The sequence below is a fragment of the Chrysemys picta genome, chromosome 25 (assembly GCF_011386835.1).
Source record: "Chrysemys picta bellii isolate R12L10 chromosome 25, ASM1138683v2, whole genome shotgun sequence".
Taxonomy (NCBI): Eukaryota; Metazoa; Chordata; order Testudines; family Emydidae; genus Chrysemys; species Chrysemys picta.
In genome coordinates, this window is record NC_088815.1 from 6,390,997 (window position 1) to 6,407,431 (window position 16,435).

Sequence of the window (16,435 nt, forward strand, 5' to 3'; positions counted from 1 at the left end):
TTGGATAACCTGTTTTTCAGGTGGTGATTAGCCCCTAGACACAGAATTTAAGAACATAATTTTCAGTGTATATACACGTGACTCCTTGCATAATATGCGTGCTTGGGGTTTGCAATGATGTTGCTGATCAGTGTGACATCAGCTTTTATGTGAGACCTCAGATGACACTCTTTTAGTAAGCTAGAATGTCAATATCACACTCAGGAGATTCCTTTAACCACTCTGCACCCCCTGCGTGCCACTTGCCAGTAACAGGTTCCTGGCTCACAGCCTCTGTGCCTATATTTTCCCCACTGTAAAATGGGGATAATTATACTTTCTAGAATGTTTTGAGATGTGTACATGGAAAGCCCTATCTAAGGGCTGCCTGGTGGTACCCTTATTGGAATAGCCTGGATGTTGTCCGTGGTTATTTTTTTTTTTATATCTTTACCAAAAACAACCCCCCCCCAAGCTTTTTTAAAGTGACTCAGTGGTGTTAGTGCAATTGCTCATGGTTGCTATTCTGGTACGAAGTATAAAGCCGTATATAGCCCCTAATTTTTCCAATGGGTTTTTGTCAAAGAGTAGTGGTAACTGGATCACTTACATCTTTTTTCCCAGGTGGCAGAATCGTGTCCTCAAAGCCTTTTGCACCTCTAAACTTTAGAATAAACAGTCGAAACTTGAGTGGTAAGATTGGCTTTTCTCTTTGCTTAAATGTGACTGTCTGGTGGTAAATATATAACTTTTTTTTTTAAAGGGGAAAAGCTCAGTAGAAAGCTACTATTGTATGTTAAAGTTAAACACCAAGTTGACAGGCGCCTTCTAAATATCAGAGAGACATGTCACAGCTCTCGAAGTATTGATGAGACCGTGCATGTTAAAAGCTAAAGTTTGTCATCAGCACTTAATCTTATCCAGCCTGCTGCATGCTGACCAAAATGGCTCCCTCTCACAAACCCTCTGCAAAGGAGTTTACTTTCCCTAAAAACAAACTGCTATAGAAATTCAGATAAGAAGGCCTCAGAGGAAATGACCTTCAAATATAGGGTACAGAGAGAAAGTGTGGAAATTCAATTACAGGACCTAATCTCATCCAATTACTAATTTACATGGGAAATATAATATCAAATAAATATGCCTGCAAGTGTTCTAAGCCTGGGCCTCATTCCAATCTTAATGGCTTTTTAAAAAAATGGTATCTTTTAAGGAAATGCTGTCTACTTAGAACTCATGGCACCAAAATCTGCATTTCCCCGACATAACAGGAAAGTGCCTTCTCTTGCTCTGTGGTCCTTCGTGCATTCATCTGACCAGATTTCCCCAAAACATTTTTATTCACCAGTTTTTGCCCTGATGTGACACAGCTGGCACAGTCTGCCTCCTGTTGTTGCTTTGCTTTTAAAATCTGTCCTGTTAAATGCTTAGTTAATAAAACTGCATTGGTGTGGAAGCAGAGAAAGAACTGTCATGCATTGCATCCCCTTCCTGTCAGTTCTTTCTCTGCTTCCACATTGGTGACAGTAATGTTACCTTCTTTTAAAGCTCTTTGTAATCCAGCTTCTTTGGGACATTCTTAATTCCTCTTCTGGAGGGGGGGAAAAATCATTAAATGGGGTACGGAGAGAGGGGAGACTTTGGGACAGATCAAAAACTGTTTTAAAAAGTTTGGTTAAACTAGTGATCATACTGTCTGTATCCTAAACCTCAGATTTGTCCGTATATAATGTTCATATACATTCAGACTCCGTTGGATCAGCGTCTTTCAGCGGAAATAAGTATCTGTAATCTCTCCGACACAGTCATGCCATTCACGCAGGCATTTGGTGGTTACAATTTATGTAGATGGGATCCAGCAGTATTCTGTAGCTAGGCTTAAGGCCTTGGTTACAGTCAAAGCTTTAGCCTGGATATGTGACCCCTTTCCAACAAAATTAAGGCCCTGTCTATACTGTTGTAGCTGTATTGTCAGTGGGTTCCTGGAACAAGTTATTTTGGAAGCATAGCTGGGCTCATTGTCAGATTGAAAGCCCTGTGTTGCTACTTTTACTCCAGAATGCTTGAGTATCTGCAAGAAGAATAAAAACAATGCACTGTATATCCTAAATATGCATTTTGCATGTCACAGATTTTTACCTAAACTCAAGAGGGATATGTGGAAAAAGTACAGAATTACTTAAAATATATAAATTAGACCACAGTGTTTCCAGGTCTATCTGAGCAGTTAATTAGCACCATGTAATATGACTGAATATATCCGCTTTAGGAAAGGATTTACTCACTGGGCATTAGGGCTGTGTGTGTGTGTATTCCACATAGATCACTTTGAAATTTGGGGGTGGGGGTTGTTAAATCCACGGAGCACCTGATCAGAGTTCCTGCGTGGACTGGCTTGGCTGGGTAAAAGGTATTCAGTATGCTAAGGCTACCTTTGCTATGTTAAAATACAGTTCTGAAACTGCTGGGTCACTTTTACTTTTGATAAATGTGAGTGAGAAGTGGGGCTCACCTTGAATTCCTAAATGGCCTTTTTTCCTTCAGATATTGGCACTATAATGAGAGTTGTGGAGTTATCCCCACTGAAAGGGTCAGTTTCATGGACCGGGAAACCAGTTTCTTACTACCTGCATACTATTGATCGCACCATAGTGAGTATAAACATAGGCCAGTGAAACTTTCATTTTTCCCTTGGAAGCATTGTGTTAGTCTCCCACTCTGGAATTCTTGGGGTTCTTCCTTATCTTCCTTTTGCATTTAGGGATGTGCATTATGGCTCTTGGAGGTGGGGGACAGTTTATTCACACAGCTTAGTCTCTTAGCATGCATACACATATCCAAATTCCACGTCAACTTTGTTATAGTTAGCTTTTGAGTCCTTCAGTGCAGCAGGCTTCTCAAAGGATGCAATTCTGTGTAGCTCTGTGGTTGTCTGTATGTAAATAAACCAGTCAAAATACACTTACATATGAAGAAATGTAAATTCCTCTAGCATTATAATTCACTGATTCTGCTGGTGCTTTTCCTACATAATAGCTATTTCATTCTGAGTAAAGACTCTATAGAGGAAATTTAAAAAACATTCAAAGTGTGTTGTATAATAAATGTGTGAAGCATCTCATGCTAGGGCAGCAGGATACTTGATGATAATTCTCAATCTGAATTAAACTTTGAGTTGCTCTAGCATTAGCCTAGGCATCTTAAATGTGTCTGTGCATTCAGCTTTATTTTTTTGCTTCATAAACAAAGGCCATCGAAATGTAACTCTTATATTGTGGAGAAACACTTCACCTTCATGATCTGAATTTTGGTTACATGCTTGTACAACCTTGTGTTGTAAATCTGCTCTAGTTTGCCTGTGTTATAGATGTGTATGTTAAAATGGAGATAAATGTTTTATTTTAGTTCAGTACTAGAGTAGATTTGCCTCCTATTGAAAATAACCTTCTGGTGACTAGAGATATATAACACAAAGCTTTATAATAAGGATGTGCTGCATTGAAGATGATAAACCATGTTGAGGCTTGGACGGTGTCCCACTACACCACATGTTTTGCTTCTTTCCAGAAAGAATGAAATGGAAATAGCTTCTTGATGTAGCTTATCAAAGGGGGAAATTGTCAGAACATCTGCAATTTTGTACTTCTGTTAGAAATCAGTGTGGTATGCATCAGTGTATTCTGATATGTATAATGACTACCTTATCTTTCCCTTTTCAGCTTGAAAACTATTTTTCTAGTCTCAAAAATCCAAAACTCAGGGTAAGTTATGTTTAATTTTTTTTATCATGTATTCAGAGTAATGAAACATCCAGTATGATCATTTTAAGCGTTATTTATAAAGACATCAGAGGCAGATGGGGAAATATGTTTCAAGCTCATCAAGAGACAATATCTGTAGATAATTAATCACATTGGAATGAAGTAACTCGTGACTGCAGTGGTGCTTTGACAGCACATCCAAATAAAATAATAATTCTTAAAAATTTATCAGGGAAGCGTAGAGTCCTTGCAGTTTTCCTCTTGCATTGTATTTAAAGTAGTATTACATGTTAATCACATTAACAGGCCAGATTTTAAGAATGTAATGATGGCTTAATTCTCCTGTCTCGATGCTGAGTCTCGTCAGATAGGGAGTTTTTGAAGAAGGGCCCTCTCACTCTCCGCTATTACTTTTGGACCTACCATTCACTTGGAAATGTAACCTCTGTCATTGATCACTGTGCTGTACTGCAGTGCCTGGAATTCAAAACTCAGAGGTTTTCGAGACATCGTGTCTCACTAAATGGGACATGTTAAATAGTGGTGAAAGTTGATGGCTTAGATGTAAACTACACATGACAAATGGCTAGACTTTTCTTGTATCAATCTAGAAAACATCTTGCATTTGTGGAGCCTCTTAATGTCCAGCTTTAGGGTTCAGTCATTGTCCTCCAAACCTGACTTTTAATGGCATTTGAGATTGGAGTTAATGGTAGCTGTTAGGTTTGTGGGTTTTGGACTGTTGATTTCAAATTTGTGAGATTTTGACACTAAGCAGGTCAAGAAAACCCACCAAATTTTGTCTTCAAATATTTGTGAACTAATCACATAAACTATTTTTTGGCAGTTTCCTGCCTGCTAATGACGAAGATATTGAATTACTTTGAGAGTTTGTTTACCATAATCCAACCTGACTGACTTTGACTTAGTTCCTAAAGATATTATAGTTGGTAGAATTATCAACACATTAAACCTCATCTGGAGAGTACAAGGAAGTGTGTTTGTGGAGCTCTGTGGAGTTTCATGTCCTTAGTGGCTAGGCAGGACTTTTTCAGCTGCTTTTCATCTTGATTGTCTTATCTACAGACTTGGCTAGGATTTAATTAGGCTCTTTCAAAGAGTTGATTCATGACTCAATATGGTAAGGCCCTTAAAGATGCTGCAGTGATGCAACAATACATGAAATGTTGGTTATAGATAAGGCCACTGATGTTTTAACAGAGGCTTTTTTTAAAAGTACAAAAACCTACTCATTAGGGTGGAAAGTGTGTGGCCCTCTCTCCCTCCCTTGTGGTTGCTTATCTGCATAGATGCTGTTTAGGAGACTTCCATGGGAATATAGTGTAGCTCATAAAGCTAATTCAGGTTGTCTTCCTTTTCCACCTGCTATTGTCTGGAACAGGGTAAGTCAGTGTCTTCCTGCCAGGGCCGGCTCCAGGATTTTTGCCGCCCCAAGCACCCCCCCCCCCCCCCCAAAAAGCTAGGGTTACCATATTTTGTGCCTCCAAATGGAGGACACTCCACGGCCCCCGGCCCCGCCCCCAGCCCCGCCCACACCCCCGCACCCTCCCCAAAGTCTCCTCCCCCTCCCCTGCTTCCCGCGAATATTTGATTCGCGGGAAGCCTGAAGCAGGTAAGGGGGGGAGGAGGCGCGGCCCAGGCTGGCCCCCCGGCGTTTCCAGCCTGGGTCGGCTCGGGCCCTGGGGTGCCGGCCCCGGCCGACCACCCCCGGCCCGCCCAGCACTGCCGGCGCACCCCTCGGCTCCCCGGCTCCCCGCGGGCCCGGCTGACCGGCTGACCGGCTCCCCGCGGGCCCGGCTGACCGGCTCCCCGCCGGCCCGGCTGACCGGCTCCCCGCCGGCCCGGCTGACCGGCTCCCCGCCGGCCCGGCTCCCCGTCCGGCCCTGCGACCCTGGTTCCCGGCCCTGCGCCCCTGGTTCCCGGCCCGGCACCACGCCCCCGGCCCCGCACCGCCGGCCCCGGCCGAGCACCACCGAGCCCTCCCGATTTTCCCGGACATGCCCGGCTTTTGGGGATTTCCCCCCGGACGGGGATTTGAGCCCCCAAAAGCCGGACATGTCCGGGAAAATCCAGACGTATGGTAACCCTACAAAAAGCCGAGATTGCGATCTACGGCACTTCGGAGGGAGACCCTTCACTCCGAGTGGGAGTGAGGGACCCTCCGCCAAATTGCCGCCGAATAGCTGGACGTGACGCCCCCCTCCGGGGTGGCCGCCCCAAGCACCTGCTTGCTAAGCTGGTGCCTGGAGCCGGCCCTGCCTGCCTACTAAGAAAAGATGTTCTGTCATTTATTAACATATAAGGACTAGTCAGAGCGATTATTCTTGGCTATCCCAGAGGAACTAGCTTGGCAAGATTGGAGTCTGTACTTCAAAAGGGAGAATATAGCAACGATTTTTTGGGCTTATTTGTGGATGTTTTTTAATGCCCTTGTTTAAATTGCCTTTAGGAGGAACAAGAGGCAGCTAGACGTCGTCAGCAAAGAGAAAACAAGAGCAACACAACTACTCCAACGAAGGTGCGAGAAAACAAGGTCAATTCCCTCTTGAATATTTACACAAAACCATGTTCTCTCTTTATTATCGTGCAAGCTTGCGGGCTGCACCAACAATGAAAGCTTGTCTACATAGGGAGTTTGATCTGAAAACCTGTTCCAGAAGAGCTCTCTGCTTGGATACGCTGTTCAGCAATAAGTCACTTTATTCCAGAATAATTAGTGCTGTTTGTGAGCTCTTCTGGAATAGTTTATTCCAGAGTAGATTTTCTGGTCTCATTCACCGTGTTGACATGCCCTTACTCTTGAGTAGGGGTTCTTAAACATTTTCAAGGGCCATGCCACATTTTTAATAGTTTGGTATGTGGACCACATGCTTTCCCAGCCATAAATGCACAAGCTACCTCCCTTCCTATTGACAATTGCCTAACATCCCTGTTATAAAAGCAGCAATTGCTCATATGGAAAAGTAATAGGAGGAAAATTTTGAATTTGACTTCAGCTTTTATTTCAATGCAGTTTAGTAGCTTGAAATAAGGCTCTCCGTGAGCAGCAAGTTTTGTATGGATCAGTTTGGGAAACCCTGTTTTGTAATGGCTACATCCAGAGGAGAGGCAGTATAGTAGATTGAGCATAGCATCAGGGTGCTAGGGACCATTCTGGGTGCCAGGGACCATTCTAATCCCAGATCTGACCACTAACTCTTTATAGCCTTAGGCAAATTACTTAATCTTTGCGTGCCTCGGTTTTCTTTCTGTAAAATGGGGTTGATACTTGCTTATTTCAAAAGGGTGTGGTAAAGATTAACTGAGATTCTGCAAATGTAAACCCCTAAATATTAGAAAGCTTTATCTCTTTAAAATTTCTTTAGGATTCTGGTGCTGAAGAAGAAAAAGTTGGGACAAATGCAGTTAAAAAGACATCCCCCTCCAAAGCACGCAAGAAAAAGCTGAGTAAGAAAGGAAGGAAAATGGCCGGGCGGAAGCGAGGGCGTCCCAAGAAAATGAACACTGCAAATACAGAGCGCAAGACCAAGAAGAACCAAACTGCACTAGAGCTTCTGCATGCTCAAACTGTGTCACAGACACCCTCATCCTCTCCTCAGGGTAAGCTGAGGAACTCAGCGGTTGTCAGCGGAAGAGCCTTTTTCCATATGAGTCTCAATTAGTGTCCAGGAAAGTTTTTACTCTTAAGAGTGAATGCTCAGAGCTCTTTATTCGGAGACCAGACTTCTAAATCTTTCTCTGTTTCGCATACCTCCTCTCCCTGTTTCTTATTGCATTGTGTGATTGTATCACCTGCTTTCCAGCTGGGATGATTGACACGCAGACAGCTGGCTGCTAATGTTAATCCAGACTTCTCCAGAAGGGGAGGCCGCAGAACAGTGGGGTTGGCAGAGTTTGCCTTCACTGATGTGTTGGGCACAAATCCTGAGTGTATTTCAAAAGCTGATCTGTTGCATGAGAGGGACTTAGCCAAGTTACTGGGTCCTGTGCTGTGGAAAACATATTCCCCGATGGCAAAGGGCATCTTCCTCCTTTGTTATGTTCCATTATTTAAAATGTGGTCTGCATTATTTTCTCCTCTAGATGCATACAAGTCACCTCATAGTCCATATTACCAACTACCTCCTAAAGTGCAACGGCATTCATCTAACCAACTGTTGGTGACTCCTACCCCACCTGCACTACAGAAGCTGCTAGGTAAGAGTTCCTCTCCTGATGCATAGAGAATGAAAGGAGTAAATAATGGGTTGATCACAGTTTGCTGTCTGGGTTGTGGTTGTAATGTATCACATTGCTGTGATGTAAAGATTCAAGGCAAACTGAAACACTAAAGCTTTAATTTTGGGGGAAGCAAGGTATATTTTAATACAAAACAATGAAGCGCAAAATTTTGGCAGCTGGAACTGGATTGGTAATGGGATACGCAGCATTTCACCTGAGGTCCTCTAAAATCAGTACTCTGACAGCTGTTTGGCCTTTGTGAAACTGGTTGGGGTGGGGGTGGGGTGTGTGTCTTATTTTGTGTCCTACATAACAAATGGCCTAATATCCCCTTTGTTGGCAATTCCAGCGGGGGACTGAATGTGCCATGGCGAGACCATTTTGCTCTTAGGGATAGTCCCTTCAGAATAATGATGAGGTCCATTGGGGCATGGGCAAAGGTGGTGCAGGCTGTATATATCTTGTGGATAAATCCGCTTTAGTCTCCATTGCTTTTTAAATGCGGTATTTCACTAACACTAAAACACAATAAAATGTCATTTTAAAAATTTGGACCATGTTGGCAACTATGTTGCTTGTTACAAGAACCATTACACTGAAGATGCTAAACCTCTGATAACTAAGGAGAGGTTGTTCCTACCGTGAGTCTTTGTCTTGCATACATAACACTGCAGAAGGGAAGGGAGCACCTGCCAGCTCTCTTCCAGCCGCCACCATTGCCATGTTGCTAAAGTTGAAGCTTTGGTCTACATTTACTGCATTTGGCTGGGTTTCAGCTCTCATGTGGCATGAGAGAAAAGGGGCCTGGGTTCAGCAGGAAGCCGTACTACTTTCCCAGACGGACACTGCTCATCCAGAAACGACTCTGCATTATTTTAAAATAAGACGGTGCTTTAACTTAATGAATAAGGAATATGGAGGGGCAGAACTGTGTTTTCCCAGAACCAGAAAGCAAAGTAGAAAAACAAAATCAGATGCTCTCAGGGTATTGGAGGACAGTGAGGCTATAATGGTCAGGGAGTCTGTTCCAGAGGTAAAAGATGGTGTGAGGAAAAGATGTGGCGTTCTTTCTAGGGGAAGACCTGGAGAGCACTAAGATGAGTTAAAATGGCCAAGTATAGGAAGCAACAAGGGGTGAGTTCTGTGTAAGAGACGGTGCCTTGAAGGTTAGGAAGAAATTGGAAGTCAGTGAAGAGATCAAGGAATGTACTGTCATGGTGGGAAGGAATTGGTGAGAAAGATGACTTTAGCCGTGGCTTGATGGATAGACTTGAGGGGTGCATTGTGATTAGGGAGATTACAATTAATCATGGGAAGACATGCCCAGAGCATGGACCAAGATTTTGGCAGTGAGGATGGAGAGGAAGAGGGAGAATTTTGGGGTATTGTAAAGAACAAGTAGAGTTTATCAGCTATTTAGCTGTGAAGGAGGAGTAGAATGACCCCAGGCTGGGAGACTGCACGGATGTTGGAGCACTCTGAGTGCATTTCTATCATGATTATAATGGGTTGCCTGTTTTATTGCTCCTGCTTGCATTAAAGTCCATTAAGAAACTCCTTTTTCAACACGCACATCATTAGGGTCCATCAGCTTCCTGTCTGCTTCCTGAAAATGTGCTCTTAGAAATGTTATAACGAGGGAGCTAATCTATGTGGTTAATAGATGACGCACAGACCAGCTAAGACTCTAAGTAATATGCTACTGGAGAAAGTTCCAGGTTAGTTTTCTTAAAACATTATTTTTCCTGCAAAGGAAAGCACATTACTGGAATAACCATTCCTAGAGCAAAAGATGGTGCAAAACTATTGTATTTAAAATAATTGAGCTCAGCCCGCATTGTAACTAGGAGCTTTCAGCATTCACCAAAGTGAGCTCTAGCGCTTCAGAGTACATGTTAACCCATGCAAAAGGGAGCAGGGAGAAACTGTGCTCCAAAATATGAGTCTTAAATTGTTTTTCTCCCCTTCCTCCAAATAAAGTTGTCATCCACTCATTTGTGTTACAGACTCTTTTAAGATCCAATACATGCAGTTCATGGCGTACATGAAAACTCCTCAGTACAAAGCAAACCTGCAACAGTTACTGGAGCAGGAAAAGGTGAGTCTTTTTTTTTTTTTTTTAAATTGGTCTCCTGACCATTTCTAGCTATATGTGTACAGCCTCTGTATCCCCTTCCATAGATATTTGAGAAAATGCCACAGAGGCCCAGAATTCCAGATCTGTGTTTACCTAATTCCACTGTAGCCTGTGACAGAGTTAAAGGGCCCTGCTTAAGAGAGATGATGCCTTTTTGGTTAAGGCACAGGACTGTGAGTCCTGTTTTCTATTCTCAGCCGTGCCACTAATTTACTGCGTGAACTTGATGAAGTTTCTTTGCCTTTCTGTCCCTGTTTCCCCTGTAAAATGGGGTTAATGTTCACTTTTTTCACAGGATTGTCCAGTTTTCATTCATTGTTAAATTCCTTTTAATTAAACTCTGTTAAATATGGTTGAGCTATTTGCCTGAATATGGGATCACCTGTACAAGTGAAAATGAGGGTTCTCCCAACACTAAAAATAGCAGACAGATAGCACTTAGAAACATGAACTTTCAAGAGAAAGCAGTGTCATACTTTAAAGCGCCACCGTTTCAACGTCAGCTCTTTCCTTGATGAGCTTCAGGAGAGGAGGTGACCAAAAGTTACATGAGGTGGTCTTTTCCAAACTAGTTACAATCTCCGTCAGGTAATTGTGGTTCAGTAAGTGCTATTCTGAGATCGCAGATGGGTCATATGGGACAATAAAATTGTGCTAGAGAATATAAAATAGCCCTTATTCTGGTTTTTTGGAATAAAGTGTCCATTGAAAGCTAATCCCTCAGAGTCAAAATGCCTACTACAGTAGTATGTGCAGAAACCAGGAATTGGAATGAACCCTAGACTATAACCCTCAAACTAATTTAACAGCAAGAAGTTGGTTTATAATAAATGGAAGAACTAAAACAAAAAGTAAAGGAATAGCCAACAGTCTCACAGCAGGTTGGATAAAATAGCCATAAGTCCCTGAATAGGTGTTGGGGCATGTTATAAAAACCTAGAGAGATGTTTGTAAGGTGCTTGAGAGCCTAATGGAAAGCGTGATAGTTGTAAGAAGTTATTATGCATGAGCTTCCAGTTACAGCTGAGCAAATAAGTATTTGGTGCAGTAGCTGAACCAAAAAAACCACCCCTTGTTTGTTTTGAACCAAAACTGATTTTTTCCCCCCTGTTTTTTTCCCTCAACAAAATGAAAAATGGAAACTTTTTGCTTGGGTTGATTCAAACCAAATGTTGAATCCAGTTGGCATTTCTGAAACTTTTCAGGTTTTGGGGCTAAAACTGTTTGCTGAATTTGCAAATAGTTTCCGTGCCTGAAAAAAAATGCATTTTGGGGTAAAATTAATAAATACTTGCTGAGGAAAAAAATGTCTCCCAGCTCTCCTTGCAGTATTCTGCTGCAGTAGAGCTCTCTGTCCAGCAGAGGGAGTACAAGTTCACTAACCAAATATCTTTTCTTTCATGGTTTTGCCCGTTAGGGAATTAATTAATGCCCTTGTAAACAGGGACTACGAGAACGGAGCCAGAATAATGGTTCCTCTACACAACTCTGTCTACACAGTAAAATTCTAACCCTCAACACCTTGGGTCTTCCATTTCTAGGCCTCTGGCAGTCTCAGAGAAGAATGCTGCTGGATTATTCCTAGGATGTGGTGGTGGGTTTTATGAGATGCGCAATCCAGGGTAATAGCATAAAGTTTCACTGACTTTATAGAATTTGCACTGTTCTCCATACGGGAAGGCTGGTGTTATCCCTTTGCTGAGAATGGCCAAATGCCGCTTGCCGCATTCACTGTGCAAGAAGTGCTTTGAGCCATTGTCGGTAATGTTTGACAGTCCCCTACCGCTTCGGCTTATGGTCCCCTAAGAAACAGAGGACAAAAAAATCCTTCTGTTCACATGCTTGGTGTCAGGAAAATGGGCAGCATAAAGTTAATTCTGTCCACTTGCACAGCCTATTGTGCTGTATACTGGAGTTGTGATTTCAGACTCTACGGAGGAGGGCAAGTTGGTGATGGTATATGACACCTTTTGCTCCCTTGTGGAAACTGAAATGTGAAACTCTATTTGTAAGTCAAAATCTCTTCATGGAGTGTAGCACTGGGCACTGAGAGAATCACTAGTTAAGAATTGTGAAACCTGAATTCAGAACTGCTCTGGCTAAATAACTTGTTCTGTGGTATGTAGTGGTTAGAATACTGCCTCTGACTTTCTCTTCTTATGAAAACCTTTTTAAAAATGTAACTGTTTTTAATAAAACTTCGGAAGTGCTAGTATACTAATGTACCCTTAGATGGAGCTAGCGGCTACTGTACTGGCTGTAACACTTAATTAAATGCTGAGTGTTCATAGCACAGATGATTTCACAGCCTCATCTAAGCAATGGGTTTAGTGCCATGGTGATTGTGCATTCTCCCTTCCCAAAATCCTTGGAGTAGGTGACAAAGGAGGGTTTTGATTGTGATCGAATGTAATACTCCTGTATTTTTTCCCCATGTGTAGAACACTGCTACTTAACCAGATGGATAGCTCATGAGTGCAAGCCCACTTCTTTTTCCTTTCTTCAACCCTTGGTAGTGAATACTTTGCTTCTGCAGAAATCTCCAGAAATTTGAACCTCTTTGCCCAGTTGTATTCCTGTCCTGGACAGGTATAGGAAGTGTGGGAGTAAGGAGTCCTAGTGGTGGTCTGGTGAATGTTCTATGCATGAATTGACCTAGAAATCAAAGGGAGAGCAGGTAGTGTAAGGAATTCTATATTAAACATTGAGAGGGGCTCCTCTAGGAGGTGACTTAACATATTTCTGATTTTTCCCTGACACTTTCGTTTACTGAAATCCTTGGAAGAAGAATGTTCTGTTAGAACACAGATCCCCCAAGTTCTATTCCCAGCTCAGCCACAGACTTAGTGTGTGTCCTTGATGAGTCACTTAATCTCTTTGTGCTTCAGTTTCTCATGTATAAAATGTGGTCGGCACTTGAGTTGCCGAGAGATTATCCTGATGAATACTACAAAGAGCCTATAAATAAATATCGCTGTACTTTTGTTTTAAAATATGGTTTCACCCACAATGTTAAACTCTAGCAAATATAGAACTGCAGAAGTTAGAGATGGGACAGGTCTATGAAGAAGTCTAGTTTCTCTTCTCGTGCAGGATCATTCTTAACTGTCCAGTACAGTTTTTAATATTTCAGGTGATGGAACTTCCTCTGTTTAGCTTGGAAGACCATGCCATGGGCTAATAGATCTCACTCTTATGATAGGGTTTCTAATTCTTCTTGTCTGTGTAAGCATCTATATCACTGAAATGCCTGTTGTTGAGATGAACCTTCCCACACACATTCCAGTGGGAGTCTGACATAAACTTGCTGCTTTTCTTTCTCTCTTTTTTTTTTTTAAAACAACTTTTCCAGGAAAAGAATGCTCAATTGCTGGGGACAGCACAACAGTTATTCACCCACTGCCAGGCACAGAAAGAGGAAATTAAACGTCTCTTTCAACAGAAACTCGATGAGGTATGGTTTGCAGAGAAATATCCTTGTTGGAAATTAATAATCCAGCATTTTTGAGGTGTTACTCTGGCTTTGACATCTTGGCTCTTACCCACAGGTGGCTGCACAATGGGATGTATTTCCTTCTCTGTCCGGTCCATCACTGTTGCTTAAGTCATAGCTTACCAGTCCCACCACCATACCTTGATCCCAGAAGGGGTGTTCGTGACAGTCCTCAGGGCTGATTTTCCATTAAGTAGCAAAGGAGCACACAGAAAGCACATTCATTTCCCCTAGTTGAGTAGACCTGCCACGTCTGCCTAATCTTTCTCCAAAAAGTGCACACCTGCCCCCCTGGGTGCTCCACAGGCTTTGGTGTTGGTGTTATGTCACTTCACCATTTTATTTGTGGATTTATGACCCCCGTGCACCACCCACTTCCGCTTATGAAGGGGGAGAACAGAACACACTTGGAAATTGAACAAAGGGATCAAATACAAATCTCTGGTCACCCCAGAGGCAGTGATTTCATTCACCTGCCGCATAAAGATTGACAGGGCGCTCCGCTGTTCTGATAAGTAACAGTGGTGGGATTAATCAGTAACTGCACATCTGGAGCTCGTTCGCACTCACCCAAACCAGGCTACAGCCCCCTTATGCACAACATAGTCCTTGCTGCGCTGCTCAGCACAGGCCTCAGAGCTTCATTGAATCGGTCCTGTGATCGAGCCGCTGGGCTGCAAGAGATCTGGGTTCAGTTCCCGGTTCGGTCAGACTGTGAGAGGCCTCGGGCAAATCATGTGATCTCTGGGACAATATTTCTTCCACCTGCTGTCAGTCTTGTCTGTTTAGCCAGCAAACTGTTTGGGCTAATCTAGTACTGTCAGGCCTTTACCTCATTTGGGGAGTCTTTGCTACTTTGGTACTACAAATAACATTGGGTCGCACAATAACAATATAAAAAGCCAGCAGTATTTACCCAGCACTTTTCATCTGTAGTGCTCAGTGTCTCACATTGTTGCCATTTTACAGATGAGGAAGCTGAGACACAGTAGCTTCTTGTTTCCCTATAGCGGCTCTAAAAAGCATGGGGGAGGGTACACGGGGACAGACTGGCCGGTACCACACCACCTTAACAAATGCAGAGAGGGCAAATGAAAGTTCAAAGGCCTGCAAAGAAGCATGCTGTTTCACTGCATAAACAGAAGAACAGGAGTACTTGTGGCACCTTAGAGACTAACAAATTTATTAGAGCATAAGCTTTCGTGGACTACAGCCCACTTCTTCGGATGCATATAGAATGGAACATATAGACTAACACGGCTGCTACTCTGAAAACTGCATAAACAGGTGATCATATGGTCCTACCAGGGGTCAACTCCTGGTTTGTGTTCCCAGCTTTGCCAGTGACTTGCTTGTGACTACACAAGGTATCTCGCGCCTCTGCCTCACTTCCCCATCTGTAAAGTGGGAATGACGATGGTGATACACTGCCTCTCAGAAGCGTTGGGAAGTTTTAATAATGACTGTCAAAGTGGTGTGAGTCCCCTAACGACAGGCAATATAGAAATGTGAAATATTATTACTATATGTGTGTGCAGACTGTCTGAAATTGGAATACTGAGTCCCATTTGAATCCGATCCTTTCTCCCCCTCATCCTATAGTTGGGAGTTAAAGCTCTGACATATAATGACCTGATTCAGGCTCAGAAGGAGATCTCCGCTCACAACCAGCAGCTGAAGGAACAGACAAAGCAGCTGGAGAAAGATAACAGCGAACTCAGGAACCAGAGCTTGCAGCTGGTACGTACCGTGCTTCCATCTGACTAGCAATGTGTGAGCCAAGTGATGGCCATTTATATATAGAAGGCAGGTCATGAACTGCTATTTTCCCTTTTATATCTTAATGAGAACAAAAACTGAACGGAAACCATAGTTCCTCTAGAGCCTAGAAGAATGTTGTCTATGCAAAGAATGCTACGCTGGTGATGGGAAGAGCTCGTGTGTCCAGTTCTTGTGCTCACTGTCTAGTTCCTGTGCTATCTGTGGCTTCTCTCTAGTCCTAGACCTTTTGGCTTCTGAGAACAGTCGCCAGTTGCTTTCTTTTCTTTCTCTTACTTCTTAATCAAGATGCATTTCAAAAGAATGAATCTTGACCCAAAGGGTGGGGTTGGGTGGTCCATTCTCACAGACATCTTAATTTAAATCCAGAAGTTTTCTGACGTGACAGCTGATTTGGGTGGCCCCAACCTCGTCCACAGTACACCGCTGTGCAGACAGGCGCTGCACATATGGGATAGCAGTTTGAAGTTGGGGTGATAGAACACCGTGGCCAAGAAGTTTGCCCAGGGCTCGCTTGGCTGTAGCCATATATCATTTATCTAGCCGTCACTTTCAGCAGTTCCCACAGTTAATATTAGGGTGGGAGAAACTGTACACAGAAGTATTTAGGGATGTTGAGTAATGTTAGCCTTATAAGCCCCAACTCCAGCTACTTAAATAGGGATTGGAAACCAATTTTTCTGTAAAGCTGCAATGTTTGCCTTGAATTGAGAGCTAGTTTTCAGTATGATCGAAGTTTCCCTTCAAATTTCAGTGGAAAGGAGGATGGAATTCTGCCCTGCTCTGTTGATAGTTCGGATTTGTGAAACATGCCACTGACCAAGCCTTTAATGCACTTGCAGCTTAAAGCACGATGCGAAGAACTGAAGTTGGATTGGTCAACGCTGTCGTTGGAGAGCTTACTGAAGGAAAAGCAGGCACTGAAGAATCAGATTTCTGAGAAACAAAAGCACTGTTTGGAATTGCAGGTAGAACCAGGAGCAAATTTAGTGCCACCAGCTCGAAGTAGTATTCAGCCAGTATTCCCGCTAGGGCACATCTTGG

General features: G+C 43.0%; 1 protein-coding gene across 25 annotated transcripts in view; it reads left to right on the forward strand.

Annotated features, from left to right (window-relative positions):
• DOT1L (DOT1 like histone lysine methyltransferase) overlaps positions 1 to 16,435 on the forward strand; it is a 105,310-nt gene that overhangs the window by 57,903 nt on the left and 30,972 nt on the right. For 16 of the 25 annotated variants that reach the window (XM_065578642.1, XM_065578638.1, XM_065578640.1 and 13 more), the window contains 10 exons: positions 604 to 672; positions 2,524 to 2,630; positions 3,699 to 3,740; positions 6,211 to 6,294; positions 7,127 to 7,361; positions 7,845 to 7,958; positions 9,989 to 10,080; positions 13,472 to 13,573; positions 15,215 to 15,352; positions 16,234 to 16,359. In XM_065578642.1, the coding sequence (XP_065434714.1) occupies positions 604 to 672; positions 2,524 to 2,630; positions 3,699 to 3,740; positions 6,211 to 6,294; positions 7,127 to 7,361; positions 7,845 to 7,958; positions 9,989 to 10,080; positions 13,472 to 13,573; positions 15,215 to 15,352; positions 16,234 to 16,359 (1,109 nt within the window). The remainder of the gene's footprint in view (positions 1 to 603; positions 673 to 2,523; positions 2,631 to 3,698; positions 3,741 to 6,210; positions 6,295 to 7,126; positions 7,362 to 7,844; positions 7,959 to 9,988; positions 10,081 to 13,471; positions 13,574 to 15,214; positions 15,353 to 16,233; positions 16,360 to 16,435) is intronic. The other 9 variants (XM_065578651.1, XM_065578661.1, XM_065578639.1 and 6 more) reach the window with 1 other exon arrangement.